We start from the raw sequence: 16,284 nt of genomic DNA on the forward strand, positions 1-16,284 counted from the left end.
AATCTCATTCCTTATTGTAAGACGTGGTTTGCAGATGAGCTGGTGGAGATACAGCATCTTGTGCTGACTGCCTCACTTTTTAGGTGGCCTGTGTAAAGAGACAGCCAAAGGTGTCAATAAAACCCCTTCATTTTGCACTCTTCAGCAAGACTTCTTGTAGAAGCTTTGTAGGCAAAGAAGGGCTCTTGCAATCCCTAAATTGGCAAGAGTGTGTAACTGGTCTTCTGGCTGCTGTGGCTGATCATTTCCTTATAAGCAGTGACTTTGCAGCTGGCAGCATGCACCAAAATCCTTCACTTTTCAGAGCAGCAGCCACACTGTGGCAAGAAGCTGTAGGTGCTTGACCCAGTAGGGAAAAACTGATGCAGTGCAGCCTTCCCAGAGCACTGGTGTGCTGCCTGTTCACCTTCACACTGTTTGAACCCCCTTTTGGTAGCATTGATTCCCCAAGCTGGTGTAGAACGTGCTGGAAGCACAAATCACTGTTGCTGATAGTTTTGCAGTTCCTTGGCCAGGGCTTTCTGCCTGTAGGGTCATGGTAACAGCTGGGTTGTTGTTGTTGCAGAGCCCCGGGTGAATCAGCCTCCTGTTGCCATCGTGTCCCCACAGTTCCAGGAAATCTCCCTGCCAACCATTTCCACCCTTATCGACGGCAGCAGTGAGTACCTGCAGGTTTAAGTGCAGCTTCCAGCAGGGCTGCTTTGTGCTTGGTCCTGAGCTGGCCTTTTGCATAAAGTTTAAGAGAAACAGTGACACTGTCAAACACAATTCATTGAAAAGAATTAGCCTCTCTGGCCTGGAGAGCAGAACACACACAACAGCACCTCTCCATGTTCCTTTTGAAGGGCACTGGCCTGAGCCAATCTCCTAAAAAAGGAAAAGCTCTGTAGGTTGCTGCTTAGAATCAAAAAAAAAAATTACTGTCAGTCAAAATTACTGGGCTCTTGGCTAAACTTCAAACATGTAAGTTACTGACATACCACCTTTAGTGATCCTGGCCCACATTAGAGCTTTTCAGGAGTTCCTTTATACAAATTCAGGTTGTCTTAGCCCCAACTAGCATTGATTTGTTACAGTTTGGGTGTCTGAGCACACAGAGACTCTGGACTTCAACCAAAAATACCTTTGCCCACTGAGCCCAGGACAGAAGTAGAGACTGACTATTGGAATCTGTGAAGCAGCATTTTCCAACTCCTTGTGTGTGTGTGTTTTCCTTAATTACTGAAACAGAAAGCACTGATGATGATAAAATTATCAGCTACCACTGGGAAGAGCTGAAGGGTCCCCTGCGGGAAGAGAAGGTTTCCAGTGATACTCCCATACTGACACTGACCAACCTGGTACCTGGGAATTACACTTTCAGGTAGGTCACACCTGGGAGAATCTATCAGTTCTCATCCCTTAAGACTGAAATCTATGAGATTCCTGAAGTGTTAATCTGGTTAAAAAAAGAAAAACAACAACACAAAACATGGAGAGAACTCCATTTTGTTATGTTCCCTCTCTCCACTCCTACACTTTCAAGTAGTTTTGTAGCTTTGCACTTGAGGAGAGTTAAGCTGTCCAGCTACTTCTTATTCTTCACTTGTAGCCCTGGTTAAGATGATGACTGGTCTGTCAGTGCTACAAAATGTCTCTTGAAATGTCAAATCTAAACCCTTTGGGTAAAGGCTTAGGAAGAAATGCTGTGTTCAAATCCATTTTTTAAATGCAATGTGTTTGTCTCAGATAAGAGAATGAGGCCTAATGGTTTGATGCACAACCTGGGAAATAGGTGGTAACTGATTTTACTTTTGTATTTGTCCTGTGTTTTTCCTTTGGCCTGTATTTTGGTGTGATGTCCATCACTGCATCAGCAGATCTATTTAAAGTAGAATAAACTGGAGTACCTCTTACTGAGCACTGCTTTCTTGTTAAGCAGTTTATTGCAGATGAACTAATCAGATCCATGTTCAGGTCTAGATTTAGCAGAAAGCAGTTGTGTTTTGTGGTACCAGCCTACCTGAGGGGATGTGCTGTGTCCAGGACACTTGTGGGTTAGTAATGCACTTCTGTGTTTCACCTTGGAACTGATTGTAAGATTTCAAGTGAGAGATGGCTGTGACTGTTGAATTCTTTGCATCACTTTGAGGCTGATAATTGGACATTTGGGGGAAGTTTCTATTCAGAAAAGGCTGTATTCAGCTCTGGTCACCATCACTCCTCAGTGCTTTCACTTCTTTTTTTCCTCTTCAGTCTAACAGTTGTGGACTCAGATGGTGCCAGCAACTCCACCACTGCCAACCTGACTGTGAAGAAGGCAGTGGATTATCCTCCAGTGGCCAATGCTGGCCCAAACCAGGTGATCACCCTGCCCCAGAACTCCATCACGCTCTACGGCAACCAGAGCACGGACGACCACAGCATCGTCAGCTACGAGTGGCTGCTCAGCCCCAACAGCAAAGGGAAGGTGATGGAGATGCAGGTCAGTGCAGGTCTCCAGAGTTCCACCTGGAGTGCTCACTAGCTGGGTTTTTATCTATAATCAAACCAGTTTTACTGGAGTGTTTGCAAATGTCTTTTAGAATCCTACACAGCAGATGTGTGATGATTAAGTATGTGCTTAAAGTTAAGTCCGTGTGAAGCTGGTATTGGTTTAGTGGCTGAGCTGGTGCACCAGCCTCACCACTGGCATCCTGTTCCTTTCTTGAGCAATGCAGTTTTAAATTCTGCTGAAGAAGGGGGATTGAGGGAGGTGGGAACTTTTGAGCTGAATCTTGTAGTCTAAATTTTGCTGATACTGGTCAGACTCTCCTCAGTGCTAGACAGTAAATGTTGGAACTTGTTTCTGTGTCATCATTCTTCTTTTAAAGATTATTACTGTCAAATTTATAGAATAAGAAGGTCCATGAATCGGGTTCACAATGTGTGAGATTCGCACAGGGCTCCCCAGAGATTTTACTGGAGTTGGGAACTATTAAATCCCTAAAGGTTTGCTTGTATGGCATTACTCTTGTTATGTCCCACAACAGTGTCCTTGTAGTGTGCATAAATTCAGCTGCAAGAGCTTTGCATGCTGAAGTGGCACAGACTCCTGCTCCCATAGCAGGAGTTGGTAATAACCCCCTAGAACGTGCTGGTAATAGTTACTTTAGAATCAGAGTCTTCTGGTCCATCATCATCTGCATGAGGATTGTTTTTAATCCGTGAATATCTTTTCTCCCAGGGTGTGAGGACACCAGTCTTGCAGCTCTCTGCAATGCAGGAAGGTGATTACACCTACCAGCTCATAGTGACTGATTCTGCTGGGCACCAGTCCACTGCAGAGGTCACTGTGATAGTCCAGCCAGGTAAGCTGCCTTTACCTGCTGTTGCTGCTTCCCTTCCAGGGGTTGGAGGTGAGCAGCAATCTGTCAGCAACCTCTAGATCTTTCAGGTGACTTTCAAAAAAGCTGCTCTGATTTAGGAACATTCTGGGCTGGTATATTGCTGATAAATGAGCAAAAGAAAGCTTGTAGTAATATTGCCTTTGTGGGCCATTCTCTTGTTTTACACAATGTAACCTAGTTGATATTTTCCTACAATAAAGGCAGGATTGTATTTCCAAACTGCTGTGTCTATCTACAGTTCTGGGTCCTGGGACAGGGGAAAAGTGGAGCAGTACTGAGAGAATGAGAGCAAAAATCAGAACTCCTAGTTTTCAGTCTCATTTTATTGCAGATGTGTGAATGAAATGATTATTGGATTTCTTAACTGCTTTCAACCTCACTTTATCTGAGTACAAGGTAGTGGGCAAGGGATGTACTGGGGATCATGCAGAAAATCTTAATGGTGATGTTTTAAGCTTCACCTTTATGGTGTGTGTTTGAGAAATCCTGCATTCTTTTCCAGAGAACAACAAGCCCCCAAAGGCAGATGCTGGTCCAGATAAAGAATTGACTCTTCCTGTGGACAGCACCACTCTAGATGGCAGCAAGAGCTCGGATGACCAGAAGATAGTCTTCTTTCTTTGGGAAAAAACACGGTGTGTATCACCTTCCATGTTCTTGTGTATCCAAATCTTTCATTTAAAACACCCCCTCACCTCCCTTGTGTTCAGTCATGGGGCCTGACAAGCATTACCAGTGACCTGAATAAGACAAGGATTTATGTTGGATTGGAAAGAAGTGGAGTTTTCTTTGAGCATGAGAAATAGCTTTGCCTTCGCCTCTAGGCCTGGCTCCCACTCTGAGCTTGGTGTGGCTCAGCTGTGTTTCCATTCACAGCAGTGCAGTTTGGGCTTGGATTCATGGAGAGACTGACCCTTGTAATCAAACAACAGCAGGGCCTCCTAACTCAATGCTTTTGCAGTTTGTTTAAAGGAGGCAGAGTTCTCTTCCAACTCTAAATTCCCTGAAATGCTTTAGGGAATTCAGGAAAAAGCCTGTGAGCAACTTGCAGTAGCTTTTTCTGTCTGCTAATGCAAAGTGTGTGCAAAGCCCTAGAAATGAAGGACTGTTAATGCTTTTCACTTTTTTTTTAATACAAAATTGGCTCATTGTGCAGTTCACAAGCCAATCTGCTGAAAGCACCACTATTTGTAAACACCACCTAAGTGCTGTTATCAGTGTTCCTCTGGTTTAAAATTAACCAAAACATCAACCTGCCAGAAATTATGCTTTTTGTTCTGGATCCTGCACTTATTCTTTAGATTATCTTGCTGTAACTGGAGAACATAATTTTGATTTTTATAATGGACTATTATTTCCAGGCTCCTGTTTGGAGCGAGGTTGCCTCCAGTGCTCAGTGCAAAGTTTAAACTTACCAAAACCCCTGGAAAAGGTCAAAAACTAACCAAACCCCTTGTGTCTTGGTTAGGGGTCCAGATGGTGTGAAGCTGGAGAATGCCAACAGCAGCATTGCCACTGTCACAGGCCTCCAGGTTGGGACATATGAGTTCACTCTGACAGTGAAAGATGAGAGGAACCTGCAGAGCCAAAGCTCCGTCAACGTCATCGTCAAGGAAGGTACGAGCAGAGCTGCTCAGTCACAGGTAACCTCTGAGCAGTTCAGCAAAACCCGTGTTCAGAGACACAATAAAAGTAAGGAATGGAGGGAGACAATGTGGAGAGCACCGAAGTGGCCTTGAGATTTGCCCTTTTCTGGAGGAATGGTATTTTCAGCTTAATCCTGCAGTATATCCCTTCTCTTCCCTAGGGTTAGACAGGGATTTCCGGAGTACACTGGAGATCTAATGCAGTCATTTTTGATTGGGCATTGCAAGATCTTTCTCCAAGTGCTTTCTCTCTGTTTATTTAGAGATAAACAAGCCGCCCATTGCAAAGATTGCTGGTAACGTTGTCATCACCTTGCCCACAAACACAGCAGAGTTGGATGGATCAAAGTCCTCTGATGATAAGGGGATTGTCAGCTACTTGTGGACCCGGGACGAGGGGAGTCCTGCAGCTGGGGTGAGCTTTCTTTTGTAAAGGATCACAAAAATCAGTGCAAGGTAGTGTTGAGAGCTCCTGAGGAAATGCAAAGCTCCTTTTTGGGCTGTTACCCTGTCATATCCTGAAATATGACAATACATGGTACTACTTCGATCCTTTGTTTCCTCATACTTGCTTTGTTCTGCGTTCCAGGAAGTCTTAAATAATTCAGACCATCATCCTGTCCTCCTCCTGTCCAATCTGGTAGAAGGGACCTACACATTTCACCTCAGAGTAACAGATGCCAAAGGAGAGAGTGATGTGGAAAGGACCACGGTGGAGGTCAAACCTGGTGAGTCTGGGTTTTGTGCTGTACCACATTTGCCTGCAGCCCTCTGCATACAGTATATAGGCATTAAAATTTGTCATCTAGTCCAGTTTAGACCTGTAAATGTCAGAAGTTTTGGGAGATGTGGTTGTGTTTTCCTGTGGTTTTTGAGGGCTGACTCTCACTGCTTCTGTTACCTGTGAAAGCCATACCTGTGTGCTTTCCCACAGTGCCACTCTGTAGTTCTGTGTTCAAATCAGAAACATCCTGGAAAGATAGCTAAAAGCCTGCCTTGTGCCCAGGCTGCTAAATAGAAACTCTAGAGATCTGTTCTGTCTACATTCTCTCTAGATCCTAGGAAGAATAACCTGGTGGAGATAATTCTGGATGTGAATGTGAGCCAGCTGACGGAGCGGCAGAAGGGGATGTTCATCCGGCAGATAGGGGTGCTGCTGGGGGTCCTCGACTCAGACATCACCGTGCAGAAGATCCAGCCATACACTGAACAAAGGTGGGATTCATCTGGGAGGGTACACAGCGAGGAATTGCCTGAGGGTTTGGAAAATCAAGGCCTCTTGGAAAGCAGATTGGATCACTGGAACATGTGGAGTTGTTACTTTAAGTTGGTATTCCTGCTCAGATCAGAGTTGCCAAGCAGGTCTTGAGTATCTTGCCCTTCTGGAGATGGTGCACTGCCCTTGAAAACTGCTGCTGCTGATGTATTTTCACCTCAAACCTGTAAAATACAAACAAATCTGTTCTGTTCTTTGAAAATTGTGGAGACTGTGTGAAGGGATGTTCTGCAGCTGGAGAAGTAACGGGGCTTGGTGCAGGAGTTTGCTGAAACACTTATGACACACCAGAGTGTGTAACAATCCTCCTCACCTTCATGCCAAATTGGTAGTTCATACAATCACAGACTGGTTGGGGTAGGAGGGGACCTTAAAGATCATCCAGTTCTGACCACACAGCCACAGGCAGGGACATCTTCCACTAATTCTGCAGTAACTTTATTGCCTGCACAACTGCTTCAACTTTGTGTATGAAAAAATGTTGAAAGCCAATGTAACTTCTGCTTGAAGAGATAGAAGAGCTTAATTTTGATTACTAATTGGTTTACAGAAAACTGTATTTCTCCTGTACACATGGAAGTTGGCTGCTGAGCAGAGCTGTAAGTCAGGGTGGTGTTGCCTGCCTGGAGAGTGGCAACAAGCCATGAGTGGAAATCTGTTTAAATAAGTGCAATATTGCACTTAATTTTTATTAAAAGGGGAGTAGTTTTAAAGCACCTAAAACATTAAAGAAGATTTAAGGGACATGCTTAAAGTCCTGCAGCAAGTCAGCAATAAATCTGCTGTTACTTTACACTTAGCTGAGTGCTGTGATGTATCAATTTCTTCATTTCCACGTGGCCTGCTGTAGCAGGAAAATCAGAATTCATTGTCCATGCAAACCTGGAGAGCTGAGAACAGAGGAGCCAGCACTTTCTGTTGTAACAGTAGCTCTCTGTCTCTGCCATGAGCAAGCCAGTCACCCCTGAGTAAGGCAAGTAAGGGATTCTTGTCACAAATGCTTCATCTGTTTATGTGTTCAAGCAGACAAAAGAGTAGGAAGTGTTATAAAGGAGCAGAGATTGTTTCCTCACAGATGGCTTTAAGATCTCATTTTTGCTTCCACTGTCAAAGTAACTTGTGCTGTTTAGAAAAGAGCTTTTTCCTCAGACTGTTGGTTTGTTCTTTTTCTCATACTCTGAGGGTTTCACTGATAGGGCATTGATTCATAAGCTCACTAGTGATAATAAATCCCAAACATTTATGCATCCTTTTGTGAGACTAAAGGGTCCACAGGACTCTGCAAGGTGAGCAAGCCATGAGGAACAAGTTCTTCTATCATAAAGTTAATGCAGTAAAAGCTGCAGAATACAGAATCCTTCACAGCTGGGTTGTTTTTGGGCTATAACACTTGGTGCATTCAAACTCAACTCTGCAAAAGACTGTAAACTTCCACTGTCTGGTGCTGCAGCTCTGTGCTGAGCATGTAAATGGACCCCCAAGTTCCAGCTGTAGTGAAGTCTCAGGATCCCACAGGGAGGAAGGAAGGAGAATATGAAAACAGCAACACCTTAAAGTTTGGGGATTTGATGCTTAGCATGAATGTGCAAAGATCTGCTTGATATGAAAATTCAAGAACAGTGGAGCCCTAGCTTGGAAAATATGAATGGATCAGATATCCTAAAGGGTTTTCTACTGTAGGACCAGGTCTGCCATTACTGCTTTCAAACAGAGCCAGAAGTCTGGTCTTCAAATAAATTTGGGATTCTGAGTAAGTCCCTCTAATGGCAGACTGGAGAGTGTGGCTCTCCACCTGATATTTGGAGAAGCAGCAGATAATAATTCTTGCCTTTCTTCCAGCACGAAGATGGTGTTCTTTGTGCAGAACCAGCCTCCCCATCAGATATTCAAAGGACGAGAGGTGGCCTGGACGCTGAAGAACGAACTGAGGAAACAACAGTCAGACTTCCTCATCTTCCGGGCACTGGAGATTAACACAGTCAGTAAGTGAGAGTCTCTTGGGACAGACTGAACATCTTTTACCTTCTTTTCAGCTGCCTGACAGAATAAGGGTGCTAAAACCACCCATGTGCCCACACACTTACACTCAGTGCAGGAGCTTTCGTGTTAATAAATGGGGAACAGAAAATTAAGTCTATTAGACTATTCACTAATCACTTATTTACCAATTAATTCCATCTATTCACTATTTAACTTCTTATAAATAATTACTTGCAATGTTGCTTTGAAGATAAGGGTTCACAAAACCAAAAGCAGATTGATACTTATGAAACTAAAATACAGTATTAATAGACTATAGCCACTGAAGTCAGTGGCGTCCTGAAAACAATAAACTGCACAACTTGGTTGCTGTGAACCCACTCATTTCCTGTGCAGCACAAACATCAGTCTGCAAGAAATATTCCCCTTCTATCATTATTTTACATCATTACCTTAGCACTGCTTTTCTTTTATGGGATCCATCCTGTGAGGATCATTTGCTGATCAGTTAGAGATTTGAAACTAGAATTGTGTAAAGTAATTCTTTTCATTACTTCCTGATCTTACCATTTTGTGGCCTTCAGAAGCCATTTTTCAGTTCTGTTGGGTGCCTCCAAGGGATCTGTTTGTTTCTTGTCTCTCACAGGCGGGGTTTGAATTGGAAAATCAAAACTTTGTTTAAAAACGTTTACTTGAAAAATACACAAATTCCATAACTTGTATATCAAAATGAGGATTTATTAGGCAAAATGCGTGTTGCTGGTGAAGTGGGATGTTTCAGTTTGGCATGAGGCCCAGGTGCTTACGTTTGCACTTCTCACCTCTTTTGACTACGGCTGAGCTATGAATGAGCTACAGAGGGGCCCCATTCAGGTCAGAGCCTGCAGGAAGGGTTGGCTCTGTTGAACTGTTTTGTCCCATTTTTGCCTCACCTGTGAGTCATTTAGTTCACCTTGCTGGTTTTGGCCCCCAGCCTGTCAGCTGAACTGCTCTGAGCACGGGCGCTGTGACTCCTTCACCAAGCGCTGCGTGTGTGACCCGTTCTGGATGGAGAACTTCCTCAGGGTGCAGATGGGGGACGGCGAAAGCAACTGCGGTACGTGACCCCCCCGGGGTGGGCACCTTGGCAGAGAAACCCGTGTTCGAAACCCCGGGTGGGCACACTGCTGTCTGCCCCTTGCTCTGATGAGATGCTGACACCAGGACACCCTCTTGTCTCACCTTCTGGGCAGATGATGTTTGACAGGGGAGTGAATCCCCTTCACACCCTCTCAGTGCACACTCACTAAGAGTTGAGTCCACTCTGGGTGTATAAATCACAGCTGTCTTCTGTCGTGTCTGTACAGAGGCTTTCCTGCCACAGGAAAGCAAATTTTATAAAGCAGCACACAGTGAACACTGCCCAGCAAGTCCACACACTGGATCTTGAGCTTCCTGAGGGGATCTGGTGGTGCTGCCCGTGGGGAATGCCAGCCTCTAATTCTGCAAAGAGGCAGGCCTTGCCTTTTCTTTCCCAAAAACAGTCTCCTAAAATGTGCACTGTCAATTGTACGAGGTGCCAAAACGTGTTTATGTCTGGGGCTTTGCTTGCAGAGTGGAGTGTGCTGTATGTGATCATTGCATCCTTCGTCATCGTGGTTGCCTTCGGAATCTTGTCGTGGATGGTGATCTGCTGCTGCAAGAGGTGGGACTGAGACCAAACCCCCACTGTATCCAGGTTTCACAGCCAAGTGTCTGCAGTAGGAGGTTAAAGATTCAAACCCATTGTCCCAGCAGGTCATCTGCTGAGCCTTGGGATGTTGGGTTTTCTCACTTAAGTGTTTCAAGTTAAATGTTGAACTTCCAGAACTCTGGGTTATGTTAAGAAGCAAAATTTGGATTAACCTATAAAAGTACAACTGAGCAACATCTTAATGTTTCGCTTTGTAATATGAACATAATCCTAAATAGCAAGTGCTTTAGCTTTGAAGATCAGAGTTGTTTTTCTTCTGGCTCTTTTGGAAATGGACTGTTTCTTAATTCCTTTTTCTCCCCTTTAGACGGAAAGGAAAATCCAAAAGGAAAAGCAAATACAAGATTTTGGATGCAACGGATCAAGAAAGCCTGGAGTTAAAACCAAATCCCAAAGCAGGTAAAACATGAGAGGGAAGAGCTCAGCACTTCCAGAGTGCTGACTGAGGACTCTTCCTCAGTGGACTTAAAATCACAAATGTGAAACAAACGTGATGTAGGGACTGACAGTGGGGTCTCAGAAGATCTGAAATTTTGTCTCAGATCTGTCTAGGGGGTATTTAGTAAAGTCATCTGACTTTTAGGTTTGGAAACTGGGGCTGAAACTAAGCCTGGTCCTGATGTCTCCACTTGGTACCTCAGAAGTAGGAAGTGGATGCATTAAGCTGTGCAGAACAGTCTGACTCAGGAAGCCCAAAATTGGGTCTTGACTGTAACTTCTTCTGCTCTGAAGTTTTCCCCTGGGTTCTGGTAGTTCCCTTCTTGCCAATATGCAATGCTTTGGTCATTCTCTACAGCAAAGCAGGAATTCAGTGGCACTAAACATTACACTAAATTGATCAACACCTGAGAACAACCTCAAACTACTTGTGTACTGAGAGACTGAGGTTTATTTCTGCTCTGCTACTCACCCACTGCAAACAACTGGTTCATCAGCTTATTTATTCTTGCTCCTGTGTGCATCAGGCTGTGAAAATTTCACATTTTAGCTCATCCTCTAGTTTTATAGTAAGAAGGTACATTTCAGAGGGAGATCCATGGAATTCCTCAGTGCTCCATGTGGCTACAGGTCCTTTGGCCCATTCCAGAAAGGCAGGATTTGTCTTCAGTGTTCTTAGCCAGCATTTTCCTGTCCTGAGAGTGCTTGTCAGTGCTTTGCAAAGATCAGGGAGTTATTTCAGGCTGGAGTGTTTTTATCTGATACATGAACCAAGCCATGGCCACCTGCTGACTGACCAGGAAAAGAGGGAAGCGTTGGGAAGGATGTGCAAAGTACAGCCCTGCTGAATGCCAGGAAACTCTGCAGCTGCTGAGTGTGTGTTTCATATCAGAGTGTCCTGGTTTTGTTTAGAGAAGGAATGTGTTAGCTGTGCATGGAAAAGAGTCCCTGATCCTTGTTTGCTAGCAGAAAATGACCACTCATCCTGGTATAATCCCATTTAATGGTGTTCTAGCAAAGTGAGCAGTGCCCAAGAGCAGCATGGAGGGCATTGCAGTGACAGACTGATCAGCTGTTCCTCCCAGGACCACGCTGTCCCAACTGCTCAAACACAGATACCCTTGCAGGAAACCTGGGTTTGTTTCCCTCCCTCAGCACCCAACTCTGGTTTACTCTGACCATCTGTCACCTCAGAGCCCACTGTGCAATAAATGTGCTAAATGTGCCTCACCATTTGCTCTCTGGTAACTAAACTCATCTTGCTGCTTCCGAGGCTGGCTGCTGACTGAAGTTTTTTTCCCTGCTAGATATGTCCATGGGGCTTTCTGCTAGCAGAGGAAATGTTGCATTTCTCCGTTAAGGAAAAGCTAAATTTAAATATTTCCTCTGCTGACAATATCAGTAAATGTCTCTCTCCTGTCCTTGTGCATTAATCTAAATTCATCCTGCTAATTTATCTCTCTTCCCTTGCAGACAGGAGTAGCAGAGAGGAGAGTAGGGAGAGGGTAGTGAGATGGCAGAGATCTTCCCTCACACACCTGCATATTCCTTACTCCAGCAGTGAGCCCTCCCAGCATTTTCTAGGCAATGCCCTGAGCAAGGTCAGGGAGACAGAGCTCCCACGTGTGCTCACAGCCCCTTCTGGTCACATCATTGCCTTCCTGTCTGCTTGTTGTGCTTTTTGCTGTCTTGGAGTGTTGTTGTGACCTCTGACATGCCAGAGTGTCTGAGACAGGATCACTTTGGCTTCAGCATCAGAGGGAATAAGAGACACACAGAGGAAAGTCAGATTCTGCTGCCTCTTAGACGTGATTGGAAAAGGAGACTTAGAGGGGATGGAGCAAGGTGAGATGGTTCACTGGCGTTAGAAGCATTTCTAACCTGGGAATGTTTCTCCCTCAAGGTGGCAGACAGAAAGCCCAGGTCCTCAACACGAGCCTGATGCACTCAGAGTCCGAGCTGGACAGTGATGAAGCCATCTTCACATGGCCTGACCGGGAAAAAGGGAAACTGCTCCGCAGCCAGAACGGCTCCTTGCGCAACGGACAGCTGGCCCTCAAAGCCAAGAACCAGAGGGAGGAAATCCTATAGCTGCCCTTGGGCAGCCTTGGCTGGAGCTCAGCAGGGAAGGCCAATCCCCTCCCTGTCCTACCAGGGCCTTTGGAGGCCACTTTGACTAGGACAACGCTGCTAACTCGTTTCACAGAAAATAACCTTGGTTTTGTGGGTTTCTTTTCATTCGGTTAAAACTGGTTGTACTTGAATTTGAACTTCAAGGGAAATCAAAGGGAGGAGAAGGCAACTGTGAACCCCAGGAGAAGAGTCAGGAAAGGATGGAGCTGGCATCTGGAGAGGGCAGGACAGAACCACTTGGAGCAACTGTGAATGTGCAGCTCCCTCCTAAGCCCCCTCAGACTGCAGTGGAGGGAGCACCTGTGGACTTCCAGCTTCCTTGCCTTGGAGCTCCTTGGAGAAGGAAGGTCAAGTCCTTGAGCTGTGCTCTGAGCTCCCTTCAGGCTCCTGTAGCCTACCACAGGCTACTTGTGCTGTCCAACAACTTTCTTCTCCTTTACTCCCACCTTCCCTAATGGTTTAAGCACTATTTTGATGTAGACTTGTCCTTTCACATGCACTTGGCTGCTGTTGGAGTGTAGAGGAGGGGGAATGTAAACACTCTGGCCACACTCTGGCAGTTTGCAGGTAGGAGAGGGGTTTGTGGCTGTTCCAACTCGCTGTCAGGCCGCTCTCATGGGGAGTGCTGGGGACTTGGTGCCTGTTCATGTGTGAAAAGCTGACCTGTGGTTACTGCCCAGGCTGGGAAACCCCCTCCTGCAGCAAAGTCCTGCTTGGTACCAGAGCTGGGGGGACACACACCCACCTTTGGTACCTGTGTCCAATGTCTGGCTTCATTCCAAAGCTGTGACATGTTCTGTGGCCCCAGCACCTTCTGTTGGTCACCAGGCCGTCCATGAGGCTGGACGTTAACCATATCTCAGTTATGGAACACTATGTACTGTGGTTTTTTGGTTTGGGGTTTCTTTTTCCCTTAAAATTTGCACATCCCAGGTGATGGGGATTGGTCTCTGCAGTCCCCAGCTGGCTGCTCCCTCAGGCTGGCAGCTCACTGGCCTTGTGCTGTTGTGGCTGCAGAGCCCTGTGTGCTCCTATCGCAGTGTCAAGAGCACACGTGGTGTCCTTCCGTGGTGGAAAAGGGAACTCTGGGTACCCAAGGGTGGTGGGCAGTGCCAGCAGCACGTGGCACAGCGTGTCCCCGTGTCCCTGCTGCCTGAGCCCAGGGGCAGGCGGGGGGGTCCTTTCCCATTCCCACTCCCTTATCTCACTGTGCTGCTGTCGTGAGTTGCACCCTGTCCTCGGGCAGAGCTCAGCCTCGTGCTGGCATGAAGGATGCCACTGCTTCTCTGGGGATGGGTGGGCAGTTCATTGCCTTTCTTTGTGTTTAATTTAAAAACTGGAAACTGGTTTCATTGGCATTTTTTTTTTCTTCTTATTGAGCTATGAAAGCCAAAAGGCTTTAAGTTCCTCAGTTGTATTTATATTGCTGCACTACTGATTTGTGTTGAGCTAGATGAAGATTAAACACTATTGAATGTGAGGGGATGTTCCCTCACTGAATGTAGTCGTGGCTGCTGCTGGGTTTATTTTTTGGGCAATCAGCTGTTCCTCAGGCCCAGCACTGGAGCCTGCAGCTCTCCCAGTGCTGAGGCCACGGCATTTGCTGGCGTCACAGCACGGGCCACCCTCTGCCTGGGCAGTTTGGCACACAGCTGGGGCTTGGCTCAGGCTTCCCCTTCCTGGAGGCTCCTGCACCCGCTCTCCCCAGAGCTCCTTCCCTCCAAACCCACCCAGGGCCCCACACGGGGAGGGCTGACCCTGGGGTGCTCCTCAGAGGGCACAGCCCAGTGCTGGCTGTCCCTTGGCCCTACACTTAGAGCTGTTGGGCTCTGCTGGGTTCTGGTCCTTGAGGCTTGTGCTTTTTGAGCCCCTCACTCCTGCCCATCCCAGGCAGGTCCCCCAGCAGCAGGTGGGGCATTGCTGCAGGGCTCAGTACCCTTCTCAACAGACCCAGGGTGGGCTTTCCAGTGAGCCTGGCTGCTTGTTACAGGAGAAGGAGTTACAGTCTGTGCAGCTGTTACCTCCAACACCTTTGTTCAGCTGTGGTTGTTTCCTTCACCCCGGTGTTTCACTGTGGGGTCACAGCCCTTCAGGTGGGGCTGCTGTACTGAGGAGCCTCACCCCAACCCAAGTTTGGGCTTTGGGGAGGGCTTTGGCCTTCCCTCTGTGCCCAGTGGCTCGTAGTCACTTGCCATCTCTGAGTGCAGGTTTGTGACAGCACAGCACAAGCTCACACTGAGATTCCTGGCTCCCATTAGAATTCCCTGGCTGTGCAGCCTCTTCCCCCTCCACGTGTTAACCCTCAGTGCCACCGAGCCTTTGGAATGGGGACTGGCTCTGCACCCCAGCTTTAGGGGGCACAAGGATGTGTGGGGCTGACGGAGGCGAGGAGACCCCCCAGGCTGAAGGTGGGAACTTCTGGCCCAAGGTAGGAGCAGGATGAGCTGTCTGCTGTAGTGCTCCAGGAGCACAGCCCTCCCCAGGTGTGTGCACAGAGTTTCCTTGGGGTTTTGGAATCCCTTTCCCTGCTCTCCTCCTCCCCCAGCGTCGCTCCTTTTGCTGCCGGTTCGTTACCCGAGCGCCGCGAGCGTGACCTTGCTCAGGAAGGTTTCTGCATTGCTATGCTTTATGATTTCACAATTAGACACTGGCTACAAGTTGTCCACGTGTGGAAGTTAAAGGCTGAGACATCTGTCAGATGAACCAGCACCTTCAATCAGTTTTGTTTCCTTTAACACATTCAAGTGCTGGTGAAGATGTTTGAGGCAAATTCTAGTTTTGAAATAGTTTGCTCTTAAACCTTTTCCACATCCTCCTGTGTAGCTGGGAGTGCCCAGCCTGTCTGCACTTTGGTTAATGATGTTTGGTGATTCCAGTGTTACTTGGGTCAAGACTAAGAGTCTTTTTCTTTTTTTTTTTTTTTTAAACAAAATGCTTCTTGCAAATGGGAAGGCGTTTTGCTTCTTTCTCCAGTTTCAGCTGTGGGACAATAGTCACCAAAGACTTCATTTCACAGGAAAGCAGAACAGCAGCTGCCCCACACCTGGATAGCAGCACCTCCTCATGCAGCAGAGGAACATTTATTAATTAGTGGAGTCCTTGAAGGAGATGACTGTGGCCACCCAGCTCTTGCTGGGGCTGGCTGTGTAGGGAACACACTTTAGCACCATGGCAGCCAGGAAGGACCCGGTGGCACCCACACACAGATTTTTCAGAGAGGGGAGGAGATTCACCTTCAGAGTTGCCCTTCTGTCCATGCACAGTTCACGTGGTCCATGGGATGGGCTGGAGCCTCTGAGTTCACTTCCCTCAATGTCAATTAAGGACAGAGGAAGCCGGATCTGCTGAGCTCCCCAGCCGTGGCCTGGGCTTGGTGTGTGGGGAGAACTTGCAGCAGCCCTGGGGCAGCGCCAGAAGAGGAGAATGGGGTTTCTCACCGCCCTAATGGCAAAGAGCTGCTCCTGCCTCCAGCAGTTTTTGTGTCACGTCCCCAGGAGGGGATCAGGGCCTGGGCTCGCAGTCTGTGAAATGGCTTTTATTGCTGGAATTTCACAGCTCAAGAAACTGAGGCAGCTGTGGCGGTGGCCAAGGCAGCAGCTCGAGGAGGACTCTGCCCACCACGGCTGTCCCGGTGTTTTGGTGGCTCAGCAGCCCGGGCAAGCCCCGCAGTCCCTCTGGTGCAGGGATTTGGCCGCAGGCACCGCGGCCGAG

General features: G+C 47.1%; 1 protein-coding gene across 1 annotated transcript in view; it reads left to right on the forward strand.

Annotated features, from left to right (window-relative positions):
• The window catches only part of KIAA0319L (KIAA0319 like), a 29,992-nt gene extending 15,915 nt beyond the window's left edge, over positions 1-14,077 (forward strand). Inside the window, exons 8-21 of the mRNA XM_053964487.1 lie at positions 566-658; positions 1,231-1,363; positions 2,236-2,464; positions 3,206-3,329; positions 3,871-4,003; positions 4,837-4,985; positions 5,278-5,429; positions 5,604-5,742; positions 6,070-6,229; positions 8,130-8,272; positions 9,244-9,366; positions 9,864-9,954; positions 10,310-10,401; positions 12,344-14,077. Coding sequence (XP_053820462.1) covers positions 566-658; positions 1,231-1,363; positions 2,236-2,464; positions 3,206-3,329; positions 3,871-4,003; positions 4,837-4,985; positions 5,278-5,429; positions 5,604-5,742; positions 6,070-6,229; positions 8,130-8,272; positions 9,244-9,366; positions 9,864-9,954; positions 10,310-10,401; positions 12,344-12,531 — 1,949 coding nt within the window. The 3' untranslated portion in view covers positions 12,532-14,077. The remainder of the gene's footprint in view (positions 1-565; positions 659-1,230; positions 1,364-2,235; positions 2,465-3,205; positions 3,330-3,870; positions 4,004-4,836; positions 4,986-5,277; positions 5,430-5,603; positions 5,743-6,069; positions 6,230-8,129; positions 8,273-9,243; positions 9,367-9,863; positions 9,955-10,309; positions 10,402-12,343) is intronic.
• Positions 14,078-16,284: the final 2,207 nt, after the last annotated feature.

Source organism: Vidua chalybeata, chromosome 25 (genome assembly GCF_026979565.1).
Source record: "Vidua chalybeata isolate OUT-0048 chromosome 25, bVidCha1 merged haplotype, whole genome shotgun sequence".
NCBI lineage: Eukaryota > Metazoa > Chordata > Aves > Passeriformes > Viduidae > Vidua > Vidua chalybeata.